General features: G+C 34.7%; 1 protein-coding gene across 1 annotated transcript; it reads right to left on the bottom strand.

The window, feature by feature from the left end:
- Positions 1-19,901: 19,901 nt before the first annotated feature.
- Positions 19,902-21,041, bottom strand: LOC126704845 (uncharacterized). Its single transcript, XM_050403838.1, has one exon. It carries the CDS (start codon positions 21,039-21,041, stop codon positions 19,902-19,904), a length of 1,140 nt encoding a protein of 379 aa, XP_050259795.1.
- Positions 21,042-21,251: the final 210 nt, after the last annotated feature.

Below are 21,251 nucleotides of genomic sequence, written 5' to 3'. Positions count from 1 at the left end.
AATTTTAAGCCTATAACAATGAAGCCCAAAATTCCGGGTTAAATTGATTATATCACAATTAAGCAAGATGGCAATGGGGTGTGGTGTGGTTGGATCATGGGCTGCCCCATCCTTGCCCCGTCTCTTTTTTGAGGAGGGAAAAACTTGCGTGGGGTGAGAGTGAGGTAGGTCAGGTTTGTTGCGGGTTGGAGATGTTTTACTTGTCCTATTAAAATTGATGAGATAAAGATGAAAGAAATAGAAAAAAATGCAATCGTAAGAGCACCAAAAGAGAATGAGAGACTAGATGTTTTTTGAAAATGATAATGAATACACACACAAGCATTCAAGGAGATGTGTGGGAAGACAGGGTGAGATGAGCAAAACTTGTCCTTGCCTCGACATCTCTTTGAGGCTAAGAAAATTTGTGTGAAGTGGAGCAGGGTAAGGCAGGTCAAGCGAGGCGGGGAGCTTTTTCCATCCCTAATTAGGCCTATTAAAATGAAGTCCCAAACTCTAATGACCATTAGTGCACAAGAGTAAACTGATTAAATCTCCTTAAAGACTAAACAAGGGAATATGGCTCTTTGATATTAAGTACCCTATTAAATCTCCCCCTTGATATTTTAAAGGGGGAGAGGGAGAAAGATAGAGGTTAGTATTCTTCCGTCTTCCTTTCTTGCAGCCAAAAAGGGGCATAATTGGATGGTAATAATATGAGTATTTGGTTGTAAGAATGAATTTTTTGGCTTATTTCTCTTTTAAATAAGGTAAAGATGTGTGTGTGTGTGTGTTTTTTTTTTTAATTAATTAATTAATTTAAATTTAAATTTTATTTTATTATGAGAGTTTTGTCAGCAATCCTTAGTCGTTGGCTTAAAAAAATAATTTAATAAGATTTGTGCAATTTTAATCTTAATTTTGAAAAGGTGTAATGTACTGCTACTATTGAACAAACTCTATAAGGTTTCAAAGGGGCATCAAATACCAAATAAAAGGAAAAAAAGATAGGATATCCTTTTTTGAGCCAATAAAATGTCAATTTTTTTATAACAACACCATTTGTCACAATTTGTTGAAGTGGTTAACTATAAGTGATAGATAATAACTTCTACATGGACTCATTATTCAATCGTATATGTCAAAATTTTAACCAAAGCAGTGGCAAAAATTGTCCATAGATTTTTCACATAAAAAAACTCATTTATTGTACATGTTCTTTCAAAAGTCACATAGCCACATGTGGCATGTATGGTTTTTAAACCCAGACTGTTCAATAAATCGTTAAAGAGAGTCAGAGATGGGTTCAAGATTTTGAAGGTCAGATCGAGATTGAACTGAGGTCAAATCGTGATGACATTATAATTAATTTAATTTTTTTAAAAGATAAATAAATATATTAAATTAGTAAAATGAGAAAAAATGACTAAAATAGTTAAAATAAATATTGAAATTTATCTTTCAAATGTATTTTTTATATCATAACTTTCTTAAGACAAACACAAAATACTAAATTATAAGCAAACATAAATTAGATATCAAGTTTCTTAATCAAGGAAGTTAATAACATAATGGAAATTGTTTTAATTTAGTGAAAAGATGGAATGTGTGTGTATATATATATCCTTAACATTTTTGTGCAAGCCTATATTTAAATTAATCTTGAGATTTTCTCAACAGCCCTCGTCCATTTAAACGGCCAACCACTTATGAAATTTAAAATTTAAAAAACAAAGTGGTAAAATCTGGAAGGTTGGCAGACTTGCCCATTCAAAAATTACTTAAATAGTAATACAAGGTCCAAGTAAATGGTTCACAGCCAAACATTTGGTAAAAGTAAGAGATAAGTATTGAGTAAAAGATAAGGGATAATTCCGGTGCCATAATTTGTGGTACAATTTATGCCACAACTTGTGCCATAATTCACTCATGTGAAGACATCTCTTCACTAAACACACATCGTCATATAAGCGAGTTGTGGCACAAGTTGTGACACCAGCAATGCTCAAATATGAGTGTTGACACCTTACACTTTGACAGCCAAGCATTTACTATCTAGTAGGAGATCGTGATAAAAAAATTGATGTTATAAATACCGTTCTAGACCATTTTGGTTTGTTTAGAAAAATGAAATATTTTGATATCAACTCATTTTAGTATACCGTTTAGAATGTCTCAGGCTTCCCAAAAAAAAAAAAAATATATATATATATATATATAATTTCATATCCTATTACTCTTTAAAAAACTTAAAATTTATATTTTCATATATTTATAAGACTTGTATTGATAAAAAAATATATATATATATATATATATATAAGACTTATAAAATTAATTTAATCCAACTCATAAGTCTTGTATTATTTCTTTCTAAAAAAAAAAAAAGAAAAAAAAAATTAGTAGTATTATTTCAATTAAAATACACATTAATTCGTTTAAGATGAGGGCAGTGGCTTCATTTCTTCAGCTAAGCACACTGCTCAAGACAAATTTATTTCCAACCTTCTTAGTATCTTTTTTCCTCACCAATTATATATTACTTTTTTTTTTTTTTTTCCTTCTTCTTACTTCTTCTTAACCAAACACGTCTCTATCGCTTGTGTCTCCTCGATTTCTAGTTTCTACATTACCCACTTTTGAATTTCATCCCATCTTCATCTTCATCTTCACTTTTATGAGTTTATCACAGTATCACTTCTCTGCGTCTTCTATCAGTAACAAATGCCGCCTCTTCTCCAGTTCTCACTTTTAGTTTTTTGAAAAAAACTAAAACTTCATCTTCATCATCTCATCTGCAAAGAATAGCAGACTTCAGAAGAGCAAAAATGCAGAAACAGAAAAAACGCAGAAAGAAAGAAAGAAAAAAAGAGAGAAGAAGAAGAAATGGATCGAGATGCAAGCTCAAGATCCGACAGAAGATTCAACAATGACTCTAAGTATCCAAAAATAATAATAAAAATCTGACTTGGTTGAACCGTGAGTTGGGACTGGGGAAGAAGTTAGTAGACAGGGGAGAGTTGTTATTGCGTCATGAATGATGTAACTTACTCATTTTGTTTTATAGTAAATGATGTACTCATTTAACTCGTTTTGGAGACTTATTATTATTGGATTGGATTGGATTGCTATACTACTTCGTTACTTCCTTCCATTTGGAAAGATTTGAAATGCAAACAAAAAAAAAAAACATTGTTTAAGATTTAAACCCCGTGACAAAATTGACAATGACTTGGTTCTCTGTCTCTTACTCTTCTTCTTCTTCTTCTTCTTCGTTGAAAATTTTGGTTGCCCTTTTTAATTTTTTATTTTAAAACAATGCCGCGTGGAGCCGCCGCAGCTTTTAGAGATTCAATTAGTGACTATTCTAATTCAATCCTCAAATCTCAATAGTCAAAGACACAAAAGGCAGGATCGCACTCAGTTTTTTAACGATCCGCTACGACACGTGATGCAGCTATGAGGTAGCTAATTATCAAGTCAAAGTTGTTGACTCTCCGGTTCCAAACCAAACCAAACCCCATTTACAAATTGTATTACTTCTCTCATGTTCCCTTTAAAGAACGATACTACTGACATGAATCGTTTGCGTACACCCAATTTTACAATGCAAAGAAAATGTCATCCACTCACAATATTACTAGTCAACAAACTGTACAAAAATTGGGTGTATGCACAGCCACGCAATATAACAACACATGGTTTTGTTGGTTTTGTTTTGTCAAAGGATATACATGTCATTTGACCATCTGTTGTATTATTTTCCCGACTTTCCTCATCCATATCCAATAACTTTCAAAATCCTATATATATATATACACCTTCCCTTGTGACTTTAACACATATACAAATCAAAGTTATACATTCCGAGAAAAAAAAAAGAAAGAGAAAGCTTCCTTTCCATCCAGCTTTGAGAAAAAGAAGAAGAAGAAGAAATCATGGAAGGTTTAATTCCATTTTTTCTCAATGCCATCAAGAAGCCGAAGCCTCACAACAAATATAATAGAAGCAAGTCAGAACTCTCCAACCGTAGCTACCATTTGTTAAATGCAGAAGAATCATTCAGTGGCTCATCTCATAGGCGAACCAGGTCTGAATTTCAGCCACCAGCCATGGAGTTCGTACAGCAAAGACCTGGTAATGGATACAACCACTCGTCCGGTGTTCACCAAAGGTCTACATCATCTTCTTCAGTGGGTTCCTATCCCAGCCAAGTTCCCAACAAGGCTAATAATTTCACTGCTATTCATTGTTGATGCAAATCATTCCCTTTTTTCTTTTTTTTCGTGTGTGTGAAATGATTGATATTATTATTTATTTATTTATTTATGTCATATTCTTTCAAATTTTTTGTGGTGTATAAATGGTGGAGGCCATTAAGGCTTCATCAAAATGATGGGTCTCCATCCATTGTATTATTGTACTTTCGTTATTGCTGTTGAATTGTTTTGTAATGGGAAATTGTATATGTCATTATTTATTATTTTGCTTTTGTCTTTATTGTTCAAAGTTTGGGATGAAAAAGAACAGAAGGAAAGAAGAGGATACACGTGACTACTTTTGCTTTATTTTCCTTGGGCTACTAAGATGTTTTAATTTGCCAGTTGTCTATTAGTTGATCTAACCAATTTGTTAAGACTTAATGACCGAACCCAAAGTTTGGGATTAAGACTTCTGCTTCTTCTTCTTACGGATTTTGCTCAGTTATATTTGTGACTGTTTCCTTTATCCAAGTGTGTTTGAATGTCAACAATCTTGCAACTTTAACTGATTGACATTTTCTTATGTTTCTAACAAAACATCTGGGGTTTTTTTATTTTTTTTTAAGTGTGTTTGAATATTAAAAAATAAAAAAAAGGAGTATTTGAATTATTTTTTTAATATAATAAAAAAAAGCCATATTAATCGTTCTTTATCAAAAGCCATCTCAAACTCTTTATCAAGATGAGTAGTTATTCTATAAAATGAAGAATAATAATTCTTATCAAAAGCCATGTAATCCCTATTCCTTGACCCAACTTAATCTAATTATAAAGAAAATTCCAAAAAGCCCCCCTACTTGTCGGTGCTCTTTCTCTTTTCAGACCTGTCTGCCATATTAATCTATGGTTTTCAAATATAATAAGAACTGGCGAAAATCTAAAAAACCACAACTTGCGAAAATCTGAAAATCATATACTACGTTTTTCATAAAACAATATTTCTTTATTAAACTACCATGATTGTTTTTGTTGTTCTTCTTCTTTATTATTATTTATTTTATTTTTTGAGAATCAATCTATGGTTTTTCAGGCCATAAGTTCTATATTAAAAATATTTTTCGCTAGTTAGTCTATGGCTCGGCTCCAACAATTGACCTTTAATTATCATCAAATAATCTTGCACAGAAGCACAGATTGAAATTTTAGGTGTTATCATTTTTTTTTCTTTTTTTTCTTTTTTTATAACATTTATGGAGTTATTCATTTTGAAATTTGAACAAAAGAAATATATATTAATTATAAAATTGTTCAATTTACACAAATTGAGATGTTAAGTTAGATTCTAAATGTAATTTTATAAATAAGGGTATTTAGGGAATTGAATTAAATATTTATTTATTTTACTGGAGTTAGGGTTATATTTCTTTGTTGCTACCAAACAAATGAATAGTAATAGTTATTCTATTACAATATATTGTATTCTTTGAAGTACTTATTTCTATGCCTATGTAATCACTGTTATAATGTACCAAACTTGCCCTAAGTGAATTGCGCTAGAATGAAGGGAGACATATAATCAAAAATTCAATTAATAAGTATTGCACCAATTGCATGGTGATTATTATGCTTAATGCTCTAGTTCAATTTTTTACCTAAGGTCACGGGACACGATCTTATTAGTCAATCTAGGCCACTTCAGCATATCTACTAATCTCCTTCTACTAATTAACTATATAAAAAGTGCCAACAGCTCAATTCTACGATAACCTTTGGTTTAGTCAATTCGGTGAGTTTTGAGTTGGTTTTTTTTTTTTTTTTTTTTTTTTTTTTTTTTTTTAATACGCTAGAGTTTTGGTTTGTACTCTTTTTGTTTTTTCTTTTAAATATTTATATGTGCCGATGCAATATTGTTATACTCACACAAAATATTCTTACAAATAGTTTTACGATTATGGAGTTGTCAATTTCTTATAGCTTAAAATAAAATAATAAAATATGATATTGAGGTCAACCATAGTTGAAAATAAATGTATTGTGAAAATATTATAACATCTTGTTGTTGTCATAATATTTTCACAATTGTCGAGATCTCAATTCCTTATAAATTGAATAAAAAAAAAAAGAAATGCTAAATCTACAACATTTTCATAATAATTTAACAACAAATTTTAAGTAACAAGGTATTATTGATAGATTAAAAAAAAAATTAAAATCAATAGTAGGCCCAGTTTAAAACTAGTAACAACTTGTCATTTAGAATTTGTTGTGAAAATGTTGTGGATATAGCATTTCTTTAAAATAAAATAATAAAATACCATATCATTACCTACAACAGTTGAAAATAAAGATATTGTGAAAATAATGTTACATATTGTTGTGTTTCTAGACTTCTTTTTTATTTTAGTCAAAATTTGCTATTTTGTGCACATATTTCTTGTGCTAGCTTTTTTTTTTTTAATACACAATTTGAAGTGGTGGTTCTAGTTTAAAACCAGTTAACAATTTGACATTTAAGATTTGTTGTGAAAATATTGTAAATATAATAATAAAATATCATATCGACACCTACCACAACTGGAAATAAAAGATATTGTGAAAATATTATGACATTCTGTTATATTCCTAGGCTTTATTTTTGGTTAAATTTTGTGAGCCAAAATTCACTTTTTTTTCTTTAGTTGGCTTTTTGTTTTTTTTTTTTTTGGGTTTGTTTTCAAATGCATAGTTTAAAGTGGTTAACCCAATTTAAAATTATTAACAATTTACCACCTAAGATTTGTTGAGAAAATGTTGTGGACATAGCATTACTCTAAAATAAAATAATAAAATATCATACTAGGACCCACCATAGCTAGAAATATAGTATTGTAAAAATATCATAACATTTTATTGTGTTCCCCTAGACTTCTTTTTTGGATTAGTCAATTTGTTGAGCCAAAATTCATTGTTTTATGCATAGTTTTCTTAGCCTAACTTTTTTATTTTTTATTTTTTATACACATTGTTTAAAGTATTAAAAAAAAAAAAAACACTTTCACCCTTTATGTTTGGGGTAATTGTATTCCTTCCCTAAACTAAAGTTGAAAATTTCCCTCCTTTATATTTTGTAAATGAGCATATACCCCTACTAACTACCGTTACACTCTTAGATAAATCCTAACAAAATCTTATTGTGGGGTCCAATAATTTGTGGCCTTGGCCCATTTTTACATTGGAGCCCAAGGCCCGAGCCGAGGAAGGTTATAGCCGAGGATAGATAATAAAAGTCCAAATAGTCTTGAGACACAGCCGAGGATGATTCTGTCCTCGGCATATCCGAGGTCTCCCTGGAAGGAAGGGCAAAAACGGTATAGGAACCGTTTGGGAAAAAATCTAAAATATCGAGGTTAATAGAGAAGGGTACGCTGGATAGTATAACAACCAAGGACAAAGGGAAAGCCGCCCTTACTGCCATTCATTACTCTGCACCTGACAGAGCCATACTCTTCAGCTTTTACAACCACCCCCAACCACTCTGGGTATGGGCTGATGGGACAAGTATCAATCCTGGAAAGTTGAACCCACACGTGGATGTTGGATAAGGGATATAGGATAGTATAAAAGGAAAAGTAAGCAATCCGGAGAAAGGGGCTGGGAAAAATGGCCAAAAACCAGAGCCTCCCAGCCCGCCTCCAAGAGAAAGACTCCTAGGGTGAACACGATTTTATTACGTATGAATACCACGAAAAATCCACTGTCATGTGACCAACGCCTAGCCTTTCAAAACCACGTTCTATAAATGATATTGTTTGGGCATTTTTACGTGCGAACCCAACACTATTATGGGTCGTTACAAATCGTGTCCTTACAATTGGCGCCGTCTGTGGGAAAGACTTGTGTCGCAGCGCAGGTGGTGGGTTGAGACAATCACTCACATCATTTCCAACAACTGGGTGTAGTGTTTTAGCACAAAGTTCCACTAGGGGCTATGTTTCTTCACTAGGGGCTGAGCTTTGTAGCGTCAGCAACACAGATAGTTTTAGGGGCTTGGTCGAGGAGCTAGTCCCCTTAAACCAAGGTCCCACGCCATAGCCGAGGGGGTAATTCCCCCAACTACTTATCAAAATCAAGTTTTGGACAGAACTAAGGTATTGCATGGTCCTCGGACTCAAACCTATGGGGAAACCAACTACTTATCAAAATCAAGTTTTGGACAGAACCAAGGTATTACATGGTCCTCGGACTCAAACCTATGGGGAAACCAACTACTTATCAAAATCGAGTGTTGGACAGAACCAAGGTATTGCATGGTCCTCGGACTCAAACCTATGGGGAAACCAACTACTTATCAAAATCGAGTGTTAGACAGAACCAAGGTATTGCATGGTCCTCGGACTCAAACCTATGGGGAAACCAACTACTTATCAAAATCGAGTTTTGGACAGAATCAAGGTATTGCATGGTCCTCGGACTCAAACCTATGGGGAAACCAACTACTTATCAAAATCAAGTTTTGGACAGAATCAAGGTATTGCATGGTCCTCGGACTCAAATCTATGGGGAAACCAACTACTTATCAAAATCGAGTTTTGAACAGAACCAAGGTATTGCATAGTCCTCGGACTCAAACCTATGGGGAAACCAACTGCTTATCAAAATCGAGTTTTAGACAGAACCAAGGTATTGCATGATCCTCGGACTCAAACCTATGGGGAAACCAACTGCTTATCAAAATCGAGTTTTGGACAGAACCAAGGTATTGCATGATCCTCGGATTCAAACTTATGGGGAAACCAACTCCTTATCAAAATCGAGTTTTGGACAGAACCAAGGTATTGCATGGTCCTCGGACTCAAACCTATGGGGAAACCAACTACTTACCAAAATCGAGTTTTGGACAGAACCAAGGTATTGCATGGTCCTTGGACTCAAACCTATGGGAAAACCAACTACTTATCAAAATCGAGTTTTGGACAGAACCAAGGTATTGCATGGTTCTCGGACTCAAACCTATGGGGAAACCAACTACTTATCAAAATCGAGTTTTGGATAGAACCAAGGTATTGCATGGTCCTCGGACTCAAACTTATGGGGAAACCAACTACTTATCAAAATCAAGTTTTGGACAGAACCAAGGTATTGCATGGTCCTCAGACTCAAACCTATGGAGAAGTCAGCTACTTAAGAATAATTCTAAGTCGCTCAGTTCTCAGACCAAATACCAGAAAAGGTTAAGGCTATGAAATTTATTAGCAAGATGGCGAAACGCCTTATTACTCAGCAACCTACAAGGGCTGTACATTTTTGGGTTATATATCCTCGGATGATTACTTCCTACATGGCATCGAGCATTCAGTCATCACCTCGTTCAAGTTTGGGGTATACAAACCATTTTCAGGTCGGTCTTATTGTACACATTACCTCTAATAAGTTCATAGTAACATCTTTTTTCTTAGTAAGGGATTTCGGCCCTAAATATTGCTTTCTTAGGTCAGCGTTATTATGCTAGACAGCCCTAATAAGCTCATCATAACATCTTTTCCTTTTCTTCTTAGTAAGGATTTCAGTCCTAGGTATCATTTGTTCAATTCGGTATTGTTATGTCGGATAGTTTCAATAAGCACAGAGCGAGGTCTTTTTATTAACTGGGGTTTTGGCCCTAAACGTTGTTCAGAGTATAGAAATAAAAAAGAAGTCACAAAGTAGTACGTCTATTCACGGCATAACCATTTCAAAAAGAAGAGATAGAATATACGGAATAAAGTAATAATGATTTTTATTAATATAAAGAGGTATTACAGCGTACAATGAAGGGCTTAAACAAAGCCTATATAGAAAATGAGTTACAAAAACAATAAAAAAGAAAAAAACAAACAACCAGAAATCTTTTTAAGCTCTGCTCCCAAGTCTTTCCAAATTCTGCCCCAGTGGCACCCATATTGAGAGGAGGACCTTCCTTGGTGAAGGAGGAGAAGAAGAGGAAGAAGGAAAAGCACCAGGATGGATCTGGTGATGGGAAAGAAGAAGAAGGAGAGGCAAAATGAGGCACCAGTAAAGGAAGAGAGGAAGAAGCAGGGATACTTTGTCCCTGCGTCAGTCCTAACTTCTAACACGTTGGTGCCATGTTAGCTATGCTCATAAGAGAGCGGCTGGTACTGATAATGGGTGACCTCAGCTCAGTCGCGCCAAAAGTTTGACGCGACGAGCCCTTGCTTCGGATTTTGGCTGAAAGGAGGATGAGAAGTATCTTGAGTCTCTGCCATCCCTGCCTTGACCGAGCCATTTTGAGCTTCACAAGAACGTAGCATTTCTGGGAAGTGTATGGTCTCTCCATCCCCGCTCCTATCGTGGACGAATCACAATTCAAGGTGTAAGCGGGCAGATAAGGGAAACTTTGGGGGAGGCTAAGGGTTTTCAGACTTTAAAAGGATTGAAAGGTCTCTGTGTAAGAGAGGTAACCTCTTGCTTTCCTTCTTATATAAAGGGCAAAATGGGAGGCATTTAATCTGTCCAAATTTCCAAGAAAATCGGTAAATGAGAATATACCCATTCCACTTCCCCACGCCGTCAATAACCGTCGAATTTAAATGGTCTCGTAAAGGGAAATCATTAAAGGCGCGTTTCGGATAATGAAGCGGTAGGAACGCATCATGAATGAATTCAAAAGAATGTCTAGTAGTCCAGTATGTTTCCTGGATAGATGAAGAGACACCCACATTGATGAAGGGCAGATCTAAACAGACCGCAATAAAGGCGTGGCATTACCAAAACCTTCCTCTTCGACCAAGAGGTCGGACAACAGGATTTTGAGGGGCTATTGTGGGGTCCAATAATTTGTGGCCCTGGCCCATTTTTACATTGAGGCCCAAGGCCCGAGCCGAGGAAGGTTATAGCCGAGGATAAGTAATAAAAGTCCAAATAGTCTTGAGACACAGTTGAGGATGATTCTGTCCTCGGCATATCTGAGGTCTCCCTAGAAGGAAGGGCAAAAACGGTATAGGAACCGTTTGGGAAAAAATCTAAAATATCTAAGTCAATAGAGAAGGGTACGCTGGATAGTATAACAACCAAGGACAAAGGGAAAGCCGCCCTTACTGCCATTCAATACTCTGCACTTGACAGAGCCATACTCTTCAGCTTTTACAACCACCCCCAACCACTCTGGGTATGGGCTGATGGGACAAGTATCAATCCTGGAAAGTCGAACCCACACGTGGACGTTGGATAAGGGATACAGATTAGTATAAAAGGAAAAGTAAGCAATCCGGAGAAAGGGGCTGGGAAAAATGGCCAAAAACCAGAGCCTCCCAGCTCGCCTCCAGGAGAAAAACTCCTAGGGCGAACACAATTTTATTACGTATGAACACCACGAAAAATCCACTGTCTTGTGATCAAGGCCTAGCCTTTCAAACCCATGCTCTATAAATGATATTGTTTGGGCCTTTTTACGTGCGAATCCAACACTATTATGGGTTGTTATAAATCGTGTACTTACACTTATAATTTTTAAAATATTCTATTATGCAATGTCTAAAATACTCCTCACTAAATTTTAATGTCCCATTTTGTTGTTGTTGTGTATTTTGAATTTTATGTGGTATTCATGCTTGGAAGGTGAGAATTGTGATATATGATATTCTATTTGTTATTTAGAGAATACTAATTTATTAGGTTTAAATCTTTTATACTTATAATTTTATTTAATGGAAACTTTGATGACATGTCTTTTTTTATCTTATTCTTTTTAGATTTATTTTCTTGCTTAAAAGGGTTTTTAATTAAAAATCGAGTAAACTAAACATTGTAGTTAGGCTCATAAAATAAGATAATAAAGAAGGAAGTATGGATAACAAAATCTTCATTGTAGATGGTTGTAGGTATTTCATTTGATTAAGAGTTTCAATTGTAACATATATTATCATTCATTATCAAAATTAAATATTGTAATAATGTCTTATCAAAACTTAGTTGTTTAATGTTGGAAGATTATGACATTCTTTATCATTCTTAGTAGAATTTTTTAGTGAGTACATATTACCTTAGCAAATAGATTCTAAGAAATTGTCATAGTAAATAGCAAGGTCGGCTCTACACTATAAGCAAATGAGGTAGTTGCCTAAGACCCCCAAGTAGAATAAAGCCCCCTAATTTTAATCAATAGGGTTATTTCTTTCATTGTAATAATATTAATTAAGCTCAAATGTTAGCCAATAAATAAAATAATATTTTTTATTAAAAAAAGATGCTATGTTCATAGCATTTTTCAAAATACTTTTATTATAAAGTCATATTTCCACTGGCATGTGGCACTTCCATGAACCTACTTAGTCATACTTTTACCCTTAGAACTACAAAATCAAAGCTTAAGTCCATGAAAACTCATAAGTTTGGATCATGAATTGGAGTTGGAAATGACATCCCAACTTAATGTGGTGCAAGTAACGTGATTTTCCTGAGAAATTTGTTGCTTCAATGTGTACTGATATGGAGTTCCAAGCCTTGACTAAAATTTCCAATTATTAGGATTGTTATTGATGAAAAAAAAAGTAATTTCATTAGTCAGTTCAAATTAGAACCAATAACAACTTATCAGATATAATTTGTTATAAAAATGTTGTGGACGTAACACTTTTGTAAATAGTTGGTTTTGCAGTGGTATGGACTTTGATGATTTTATGCACAAGCCCAAATAGTTTTATGGGCTTGAGCATTTTTTCTCATAAAGATTTTATTTTTTTGGGTTAAATTAGGGGAAATATTGTGGGCCCTAATCCGCATAGAGAGAAAATAAGCCTTCAGCAGTCAGCACATACCACGTGGCAAATGCCAGGGGATCTTGAGGCCCATTTCGAAATGAGAAGAGGAACACGGGCATGTTTCATGAAGCAAGAGAAGACGTACACAAGTCTGAGTAGAATCTGTGAAGAGAAGATATTGGGTCAAAAAGCCCAAATCTTGAATTGAAGTGATGGATCATATAAGCCCATATCAATATATCATGACGGAGAGTTGATGGGTTGTGTGGCCCGATCTTTGAAGGGATTTAGTTGGATTCCTTGGGAAGCCCATTGACTGCACATAGTTTTTGACAAAATGTCCAAGTGCTCTTGAAGTTTTTCAAAAAGTATTCTTGAAGTTATTTGGGCTTTTGTTTCTCAAAAAAGAATAAAGAAAGAAGTTATTTGGGCTTTTCACTTTGTACAAGTTTTGCCCAACACTCATTTTCTATGTCATAGTATTTGAGTTGGCAATAGGAAAAAAAAAAAAAATGCACCATGTTTCCTAGATAGCAACCAGTGAGTCATGAACGACAATAACTGAGTTTTTTTAATCACAATTTTCGAGATGGTTAATTGTTAATGGTAAATAAAAAAGTGAAACTAAGACCTGTAAAGATATATCAACTTAACAGTTATGAAATATATATTATTGTGTGTGTAGTGTTAATATAGGAATAATATATATTTCATGACAATGGGATGAGGAAATCACATGTGTTCAAGGGAATTGTTAGATTAGATACTTAAACAAAAGTGAATACTCTTATTTCTATTAAAAAAGAAGAAGAAGAAGAACAATTTCTTTCTTTCTTTTATTTTATTATTTTATTATTTTATTTTTTGGTTTTTGAGAATCAGGGGTTTTTTTTCTTTAGTTTGTGTGCTTCTTTGTTTTGTTTTTTGAGAATCCTTATTCTTTTTTTCCTTTTTTCTTTTTGATAGTGAGAATCCTTATTTTTAGTGTGCAGATTAGGATAGAAAATTAAAATTATTTTATTATTCAGCTTATTTTTGTTACTGTTTATGGGCCGTACTGCACTTTTTAGTATTATTTATGGGTTTCACTGTACTATTTCAACAAATTTTTACATTCATTTATAGTAATTTCAATAATAAATTTTCAATTTCAGTAAAATAATCAATATTTAAATACACTCTTAGTATTTGGTAGTGATGAAAGACACATGTCACAAATCCATATATTCAACGAGGAAGGGGGTATGTGGGTACCACAGATTAAAAAAGAAAAAGAAAAAAGAAAAAGTAATCCATGCACGAAACCCAGCCATAATTATCTCTTAGGATTTTTTTTCCTAAATAAAATTTAGTTTCAATTTTTTTTCTTCTTTATAGATTTATATATATATATATATATATATATACTCTATATAGGTTTTCCACATCCAGCGGTGGTGGTGGCTTTAGAATTTTTTCTTTTTTCTAGGGAGTCAATAGTGTTGGAGTTAGGAATCGTTTGAAGAGAAAGTTTATTTATTTATTTATTTTGTTTAATGAAGAAACAATTTTAACACTAATGCTATTGACGCAATATTTTCATAATAAAATTTAAGTGGCAAATTGTTAAAGGTATGTAAAAAAGTGATGTTAATTGTAAGTCTAGATAAAAACCAATTACAATATACTACTTAACTTTTATTATAAAATTATTGTGAAAGTAGAACTAAAATAATTATATTTAAGCTTATTTTAATTGAGTTTAAACAAAATTTTGGTTCAGAGTGATCAAAATTTTTATTTAGGGGTCAATATATATATATATATATATATAATGTATCTTTTTGGGCCAGGTTAGGGGGTTCAAATGAACCCCTTGGGCTTGCTGTAGCACTGCCCATGACATCCACACTTTTATTAGTTTATATATTATTCTATGTTGATATTATTTCTTAGTATATATATAATATCCTAGTTGTTAATAAAAAAATCAAGTTTTGTGAAATAAATTTCTAAAAAAAAAAAGGTGAAATAAAATCAAATAAATATATAATTAATTATTAGTAAATAAATCTATGATCAAAATTTATATAAAGATATAAAAATATGATTTCAGTAAAATATTCAATTATAAGTTTTTTTTTTTTTTTTTGAGAAACTAAAATGGAGGCCTCTATGGTTATATTACACCCTCGGGCAGGACGCCGGTCGGAGGTAGACAGTCGGGGCCGATCTCGGCGTCAGTAGCATCAATGATTGTGTGGGGGTCAACCCCACTAAGGATGCCCACCAACGGACTCTTGCGGGCAGTGGAACTCGAATCTAGGTGTGTTGCATGAAACGTCCGAGCCTTACCTACTCAGCCAAGCCCCCGTTGGCCAATTATAAGTTTTTAGTTTGCCGACACAATAGATAATGTTTTTTATTTATTTTATTTTTATTGTATTGTACTGCTTTATTTAATTCATTGAGTAATATAGTGAAACTTTATTATTAAGATTGGGACTATTAAATACTTTTATGATTAAGTGACGTTGCAGTAGTATAATTTTATAAATTAGTTTCATTGTCGTAAGCTTGAATTTTTTATATTTATTTAAAATTCTAGTTATTATAATTATACAAATAGAGTTTATTTTGATAGTAAACATTTTTCAATATGTTCATCCAAAGCCGAATATATATATATATATATATATGAATATGAAAAACTTTGAGAGAGAGAGAGAGAGTTAAATCGAGTCTCAAAAAGGTTATCTAGATAAATTTGTTACTAATAATTATAATATTATAATAAACACAATATAACAATATAAATATAAATATATATATTTATATATATATAAGTGAAAAAATCTCACAAACTCAAGAAATATAAAAATGGCCCATTTGAAGTTATTGTCTTAATCCATACAATACATGGAACCATAGCCAAATGCTGACACCGGGGTATAGAGACCTAATAGCAAAATATTTCTGATTATTGTTTTCTTCTCCATTTCATTGACAAAAGCTAGCAAAATATTTTAAAGTTCATGTGAATACCTCAGATCGACATGTATAATAGTACTGATTGGGTTTTGATTTGGGAAGAGCACGGGTTAAGTAAGCAATGACATAAGGTCAAACCATTTAAATATGTAAAAACTCCATCACTCCAACATGTGGTTGCACATTTCAGCTACATGTTAAGGAGCGAGTTGTCATAATTCTTTGTTTTTAGCCAAAATTATGCATTTGACTAATTTTGTTAATACTTAAAACTAGTTAATCTGCATTATATGTCCGGCAAGCGGCAAAGATTGAGGGGGTTGTCCCTAACTCATGAAATGGAGAGTTGAGTTCAGCCTTTTGAATGTGTATAAAGACAAAATTTGATTACAAACTTTATTGTAGTCTTAGACTACAACTTTACTTAATATTATTTTATTTTATTTTTTCTGTTGGATGTAAAATTTGATAAATCTAACATTGGATTACATTTTCTACTTAAGTTCTCCATGCTTGCAAAATTTTCATAAGATTAAAAATTAATAGTTATGTCATCAATCAATTGTTTAAATTGCAAATTTTTATAGTCTAAAATTATGCATAAAAAATGAGTTTATAGATTATATAGTAAATAATATCTAATTGACACAAAATTTGATATGTATGTTAAGAGCGTAAAGACCATACAATCTAATGATTAGATTTTAAAAATATGTAGCAATTTTTTTTTTAAAATTTTTTTTAAAGAAAGTTGTAGTTTAACAAATTTATAGTCAAACTCGGTCCTAACTATTTTTTTTTTCACCGGGAGAAAAATCATTCTATTGTACCAAAAAGCACAACATGTTAAATTTACCAAACACAATGTAAAATCAAAAGCCTCCTAGATACTTTGCCAGTTTGCCCCTCTAATATGAAAAAAAAGAAAAAAAGAAAAAGAAAAAGGAAAAACTCAAAAAGAGTTACATGGGCGCATTGACTAATTGAGGGATTCACGTCAGTTTTAACTTTTAAATTACTTTTTTTTTTTTTTTTTTTGAGAAACAGTACTATCATTAAATTAGGAAATACCAGCTAAGTCAGCCTGGTAAGAAGGCATTACAACATGTGGAACATCTTCCATCCAAATTACACAACTTGTACAATTAGAAGCTAATTTTGCCAAATTATGTGCTACTGTGTTGCCCTCTCTCTTAGTGTGAGAGTAGGACAATTTTGTGAAACCTGAAGAAAAGACTACAGAGTCTTGTAACAACAACCCAAACGGAGCTAGACCAAAATTCTTAACCTTCAGGGCCGACATCACCATTAGAGAATCACCCTCCAAGATTGCATCAGTGACATCCAAATCTCTTGCGAACTTAAGGGCTTTGGACGCAGCCAGTGCTTCGATCTCCTCAGGCCGGAGTTGCTGTGGAATCCGAGCTGCCATGGAGGCCAGAACAAGACCCTTCCCGTCGCGGATCACAATTCCCAATCCGGAGCATTTTTCCTCAGTGAAGATGGCGCCATCAAAGTTTATTTTGAGCGTTCCCTGGTCTGGAGGTTTCCATCTTATTCTTCTCAACTGTCTACTGGGTAATGGTGCTTCTTTCAACGCTTGAAACTCACTGAAACAGTCATGTGCCCACTGGGAAATTTGTTGTAAGGGACGATGAGCTTGTTGAGTCCGAAGTTGGTTCCTTTGGTGCCAAATGGACCAGATAATGAAGGCAAATAGACCCGGTTTCCTTTGATGATCGAAGACCCAGGCCAAAAGCTCACTAAAACTTGCAAAGCTCTGTTGATTCCGAAAATTCCACAAACTGTTTGCTCCCCAAACCCCATCCAGTTTTTTGCAACTCCACACTGCATGCAACATGTCTTCAGATTCTTCCTTGCATCGGTCACAACAGTGTTCTGTAATAACCGTCCGTCTATATAGATTGCACTTAGTAGGGAGAGAGTTACGGCTAGCTCTCCAGATGAGATTTTTTATTTTATTTGGACAGTCAAGGGCCCAAACCTTCTTCCATAACCCTTCCTCATGCTCTTGGTGCACAGACACTTGAAAACCAACTTCATCTTCCTTTAAGAAGCGGTAGCCCGTTTTGCAACTATACCTCCCATCATGCTCCCACGGCCAATACAGAGAGTCTTCAGTGTCTTCTCTAGCCAGTGGGATGTTCTTTATTTCCTCAGCTTCTTGTGGAGCAAAAATTCCATCAATCATAGCAACATTCCAAGTTCTCGTTTCCTCATTAATTAAGCAATCTACTGTGGCTTCTTCCATTGTTTCCACCATTGGAGAGAGGATCTTGGTTGGATGTTTTCGAGGCAGCTAATGGTGTTGCCAGATTTTTATGGACTTTCCATTCCCCACCCTCCAACAAGCACTGTCAAGGATAACATCACGACCGTAAAGAATACTCTTCCAAGCATAGGATCTCGAACTTGTTTCCTTAGCTTCTAAGAGAGAAGTGTTGGGGAAGAACTTGGCCTTGAAAACTTTGTAAAAGAGGGTTTCCTTGTTGTGCAAAAGTCGCCACGCTTGTTTCGCCAAAAGGGCGTCATTAAAATGAGCCAAGTCGCGAAAACCCATTCCACCCACCATTTTGGATTTAATTAATTCGCTCCACCGGATCCAGTGAATTTTTCTTCTATTTCCTCTTTGCCCCCACCAAAACTTCTTAATCATTGCTTCAATATCATCACAGAGCCCCAATGGCAATTTAAAGCATCCCATGGCATAAGTAGGGATAGCTTGGATCACAGCTTTGATTAAGACCTCTCTCCCAGCTTGAGATAACAATTTACCCTCCCATCCTTGGAGTTTCCTCCAAACCCTTTCTTTTATGTAGTTGAAGCTAGCCTTTTTTCCCCTCCCAACAAAAGAGGGGAGCCCCAAATATTTCTCATAGGACTTCACTTCTTGGACTTGGAAGAGGTTCTTTATGCTTGATTTTGCTTCATCCGTGGTAGATTTGCTCAAGAAAATTGCGGTCTTCTCTTTGTTAATTTTTTGCCCTGACCAAGTCTCATATTCACCCAAAATCTTTAGCACATTATGGCAATCCTCAGGAATTGACCTACAGAAAAGCAAGCTATCGTCTGCAAAAAATAAGTGGGTTAGCTTTGGGCCTCGTTTGCACAAGGAAAAACCCTTAATATCCCTATTCCTCGCCGAGTGTTTTATGAAAGCATGAAGTCCTTCCGTACATAAAAGGAAAAGGAAAGGAGATAGTGGGTCTCCTTGTCTAATTCCTCTCTTTGGATGGATCATCCCAGTTGGCTCACCATTCACCATGATAGAATACGACACTGATTTCACGCAACTCATCATAAGAGCTACCCATCTATCACAGAAACCCATTTTTTCCAAAAGTCTCTCCAGATACACCCATTCCACCCGATCATAGGCTTTACTCATGTCTAATTTGATAGCTATAAACCCATGCTTCCTTGAATTATGTTGCTTCATATGGTGAAGGGTCTCAAAAGCAACCATAATATTGTCTAAAATAAGTCTTTCCTTAGCAAAGGCAGATTGATGTTCAGTAATTAAGAGAGGTAGAAATTTTTTCAATCTATTTGCTAAGACCTTAGAATAAATCTTGTAAAGGACATTACAAAGACTAATGGGACGAAACTTAGACACATGTTCAGGATTAGCAATTTTAGGAATGAGAGTAATGAGAGTATGGTTAATTGGTTCGGGTAGGGTACCTGAATTCAACCATGAGAGGATGGCTGAAGTAACATCATGCTGCATCGTCGCCCAAAAATGTTGGTAAAACAACAGAGGCATACCATCCGGACCCGGAGCCTTTAGGGGAGCCATCTGATTCAAGGCTTCCTTGACTTCCAATTCTGTAAATTCCTTCATCAGTTCCGCATTCATCTCATTAGTCACCCTACATGGGATTTTCTCTAGAGATTCAGCTACAAGGATCGGATTGGAGGTGGAGAAAAGGTCTTTGTAGTAACTTTCCATCACATGCCCTATTTCCTCTTGGTCGGTCAACCAGGCTCCATTTCAATCTCTTATCCCTCTGATTAGATTCTTTCTAAATCTCTTTGTAGCCTTGCTGTGGAAAAAAGCTGTGTTGTTTTCCCCTTTGCTTAACCACAACACCCTTGATCTTTGACACCACATCCTTGATTCCCGATCTTGTAGAGAGTTAATCTCTTCTCTTAGACTTCTAACCCGAGTATTATTCCCACTCACCATAGCCTCATTCTCAACCAATACAAGTTGTTTCTTCTTAATCTCTAACTCCCTTCTCACATGCCCAAAGTTGTGCTTATTCCACCATGTTAACTCTTGTTCACATTTAGCCACTTTTTTCAGAATGGCTATGCTTAGATTCGGCTCCCTTGTATTACTCCAGACTTCCTCGACCGTTTCACCACATGTTGGATCCGATAACCACATTTCTTCGAACCTAAAACATCTCTTCTTCCTAGGTTCAGGCAACCCAGACAAATTGATCAGAAGAGGAGAATGATCCGAAGACATATAGCTAAGATGGTGAATTCTTGTACCTGGGAATTTTTGGAACCAAGAATTTGTAGCCAAGCATCGATCCAATCTTATTCTTATAGAATGCCCATCAGCATAGTGTTTCGCCCATGTGAATTTAGGCCCCACATATCCCATATCCATAAATTGACATTCATCGATCACATCTTGGAACAGTTGCATTTGATTGTGATCTCTAGAAATCCCACCCCATTTTTCCTCTTTACGAACAATTTCATTAAAATCTCCACCACAAATCCAAGGAATATTCATTCTAGAATTTAGGCTTCTCAATTTGCTCCATGCCTCACTCCTCCTATGGGTTTCGGGCTCGCCATAAAATCCGGTGAATCGCCAAGCATTTGCAGTGTTCCCGTCAATGACCGTGTCAATAAAATACCTGTGAGAATCTATCACATCAACATTAATCGAATTTTTCCAAAACAATACTAAACCACCGCCTCTATTTTGCCTTGGAACCACCCATTTCTGATCAAAATTAATCTTACTCAAAGTACGATTTAGCCTTGCTTCATCTGCCCATGTTTCGGCTATAAACACGACAGAGGGATCTTTTGCTTGTATCAAACTGGCATGCTCATTCTCTGTACGTGGGTTCCCAAGCCCACAACAGTTCCATAATAACAGACTCATTGCTTCTGGCAGGACTGATTACCAGCCTCTGCAAATATCTTATTTTTTGTTGCACCTCCCTGTGAAACCCTTCTTTTTTCGGGTAACTCAGTTTGGTTTGAGTCACTGCCTAAACTTCTTTTCCCTCCCACTGCCTCAGACATACATGCATCAGCTACCAACCCAATTCTAGTAATTCTTTTCCATGTCCCCTCCACAGACCCATGACTG

The sequence above is a fragment of the Quercus robur genome, chromosome 11, assembly GCF_932294415.1.
Source record: "Quercus robur chromosome 11, dhQueRobu3.1, whole genome shotgun sequence".
Classification (NCBI taxonomy): domain Eukaryota; kingdom Viridiplantae; phylum Streptophyta; class Magnoliopsida; order Fagales; family Fagaceae; genus Quercus; species Quercus robur.
Note: the sequence above shows the minus strand (reverse complement) of the source record. Positions and strands in the feature narration are given on the sequence as shown.

Coding starts and splice junctions, on each gene's coding strand:
- LOC126704845 (XM_050403838.1), bottom strand. CDS start 21,041: ATGAGTCTGTTATTATGGAACTGTTGTGGGCTTGGGAACCCACGTACA.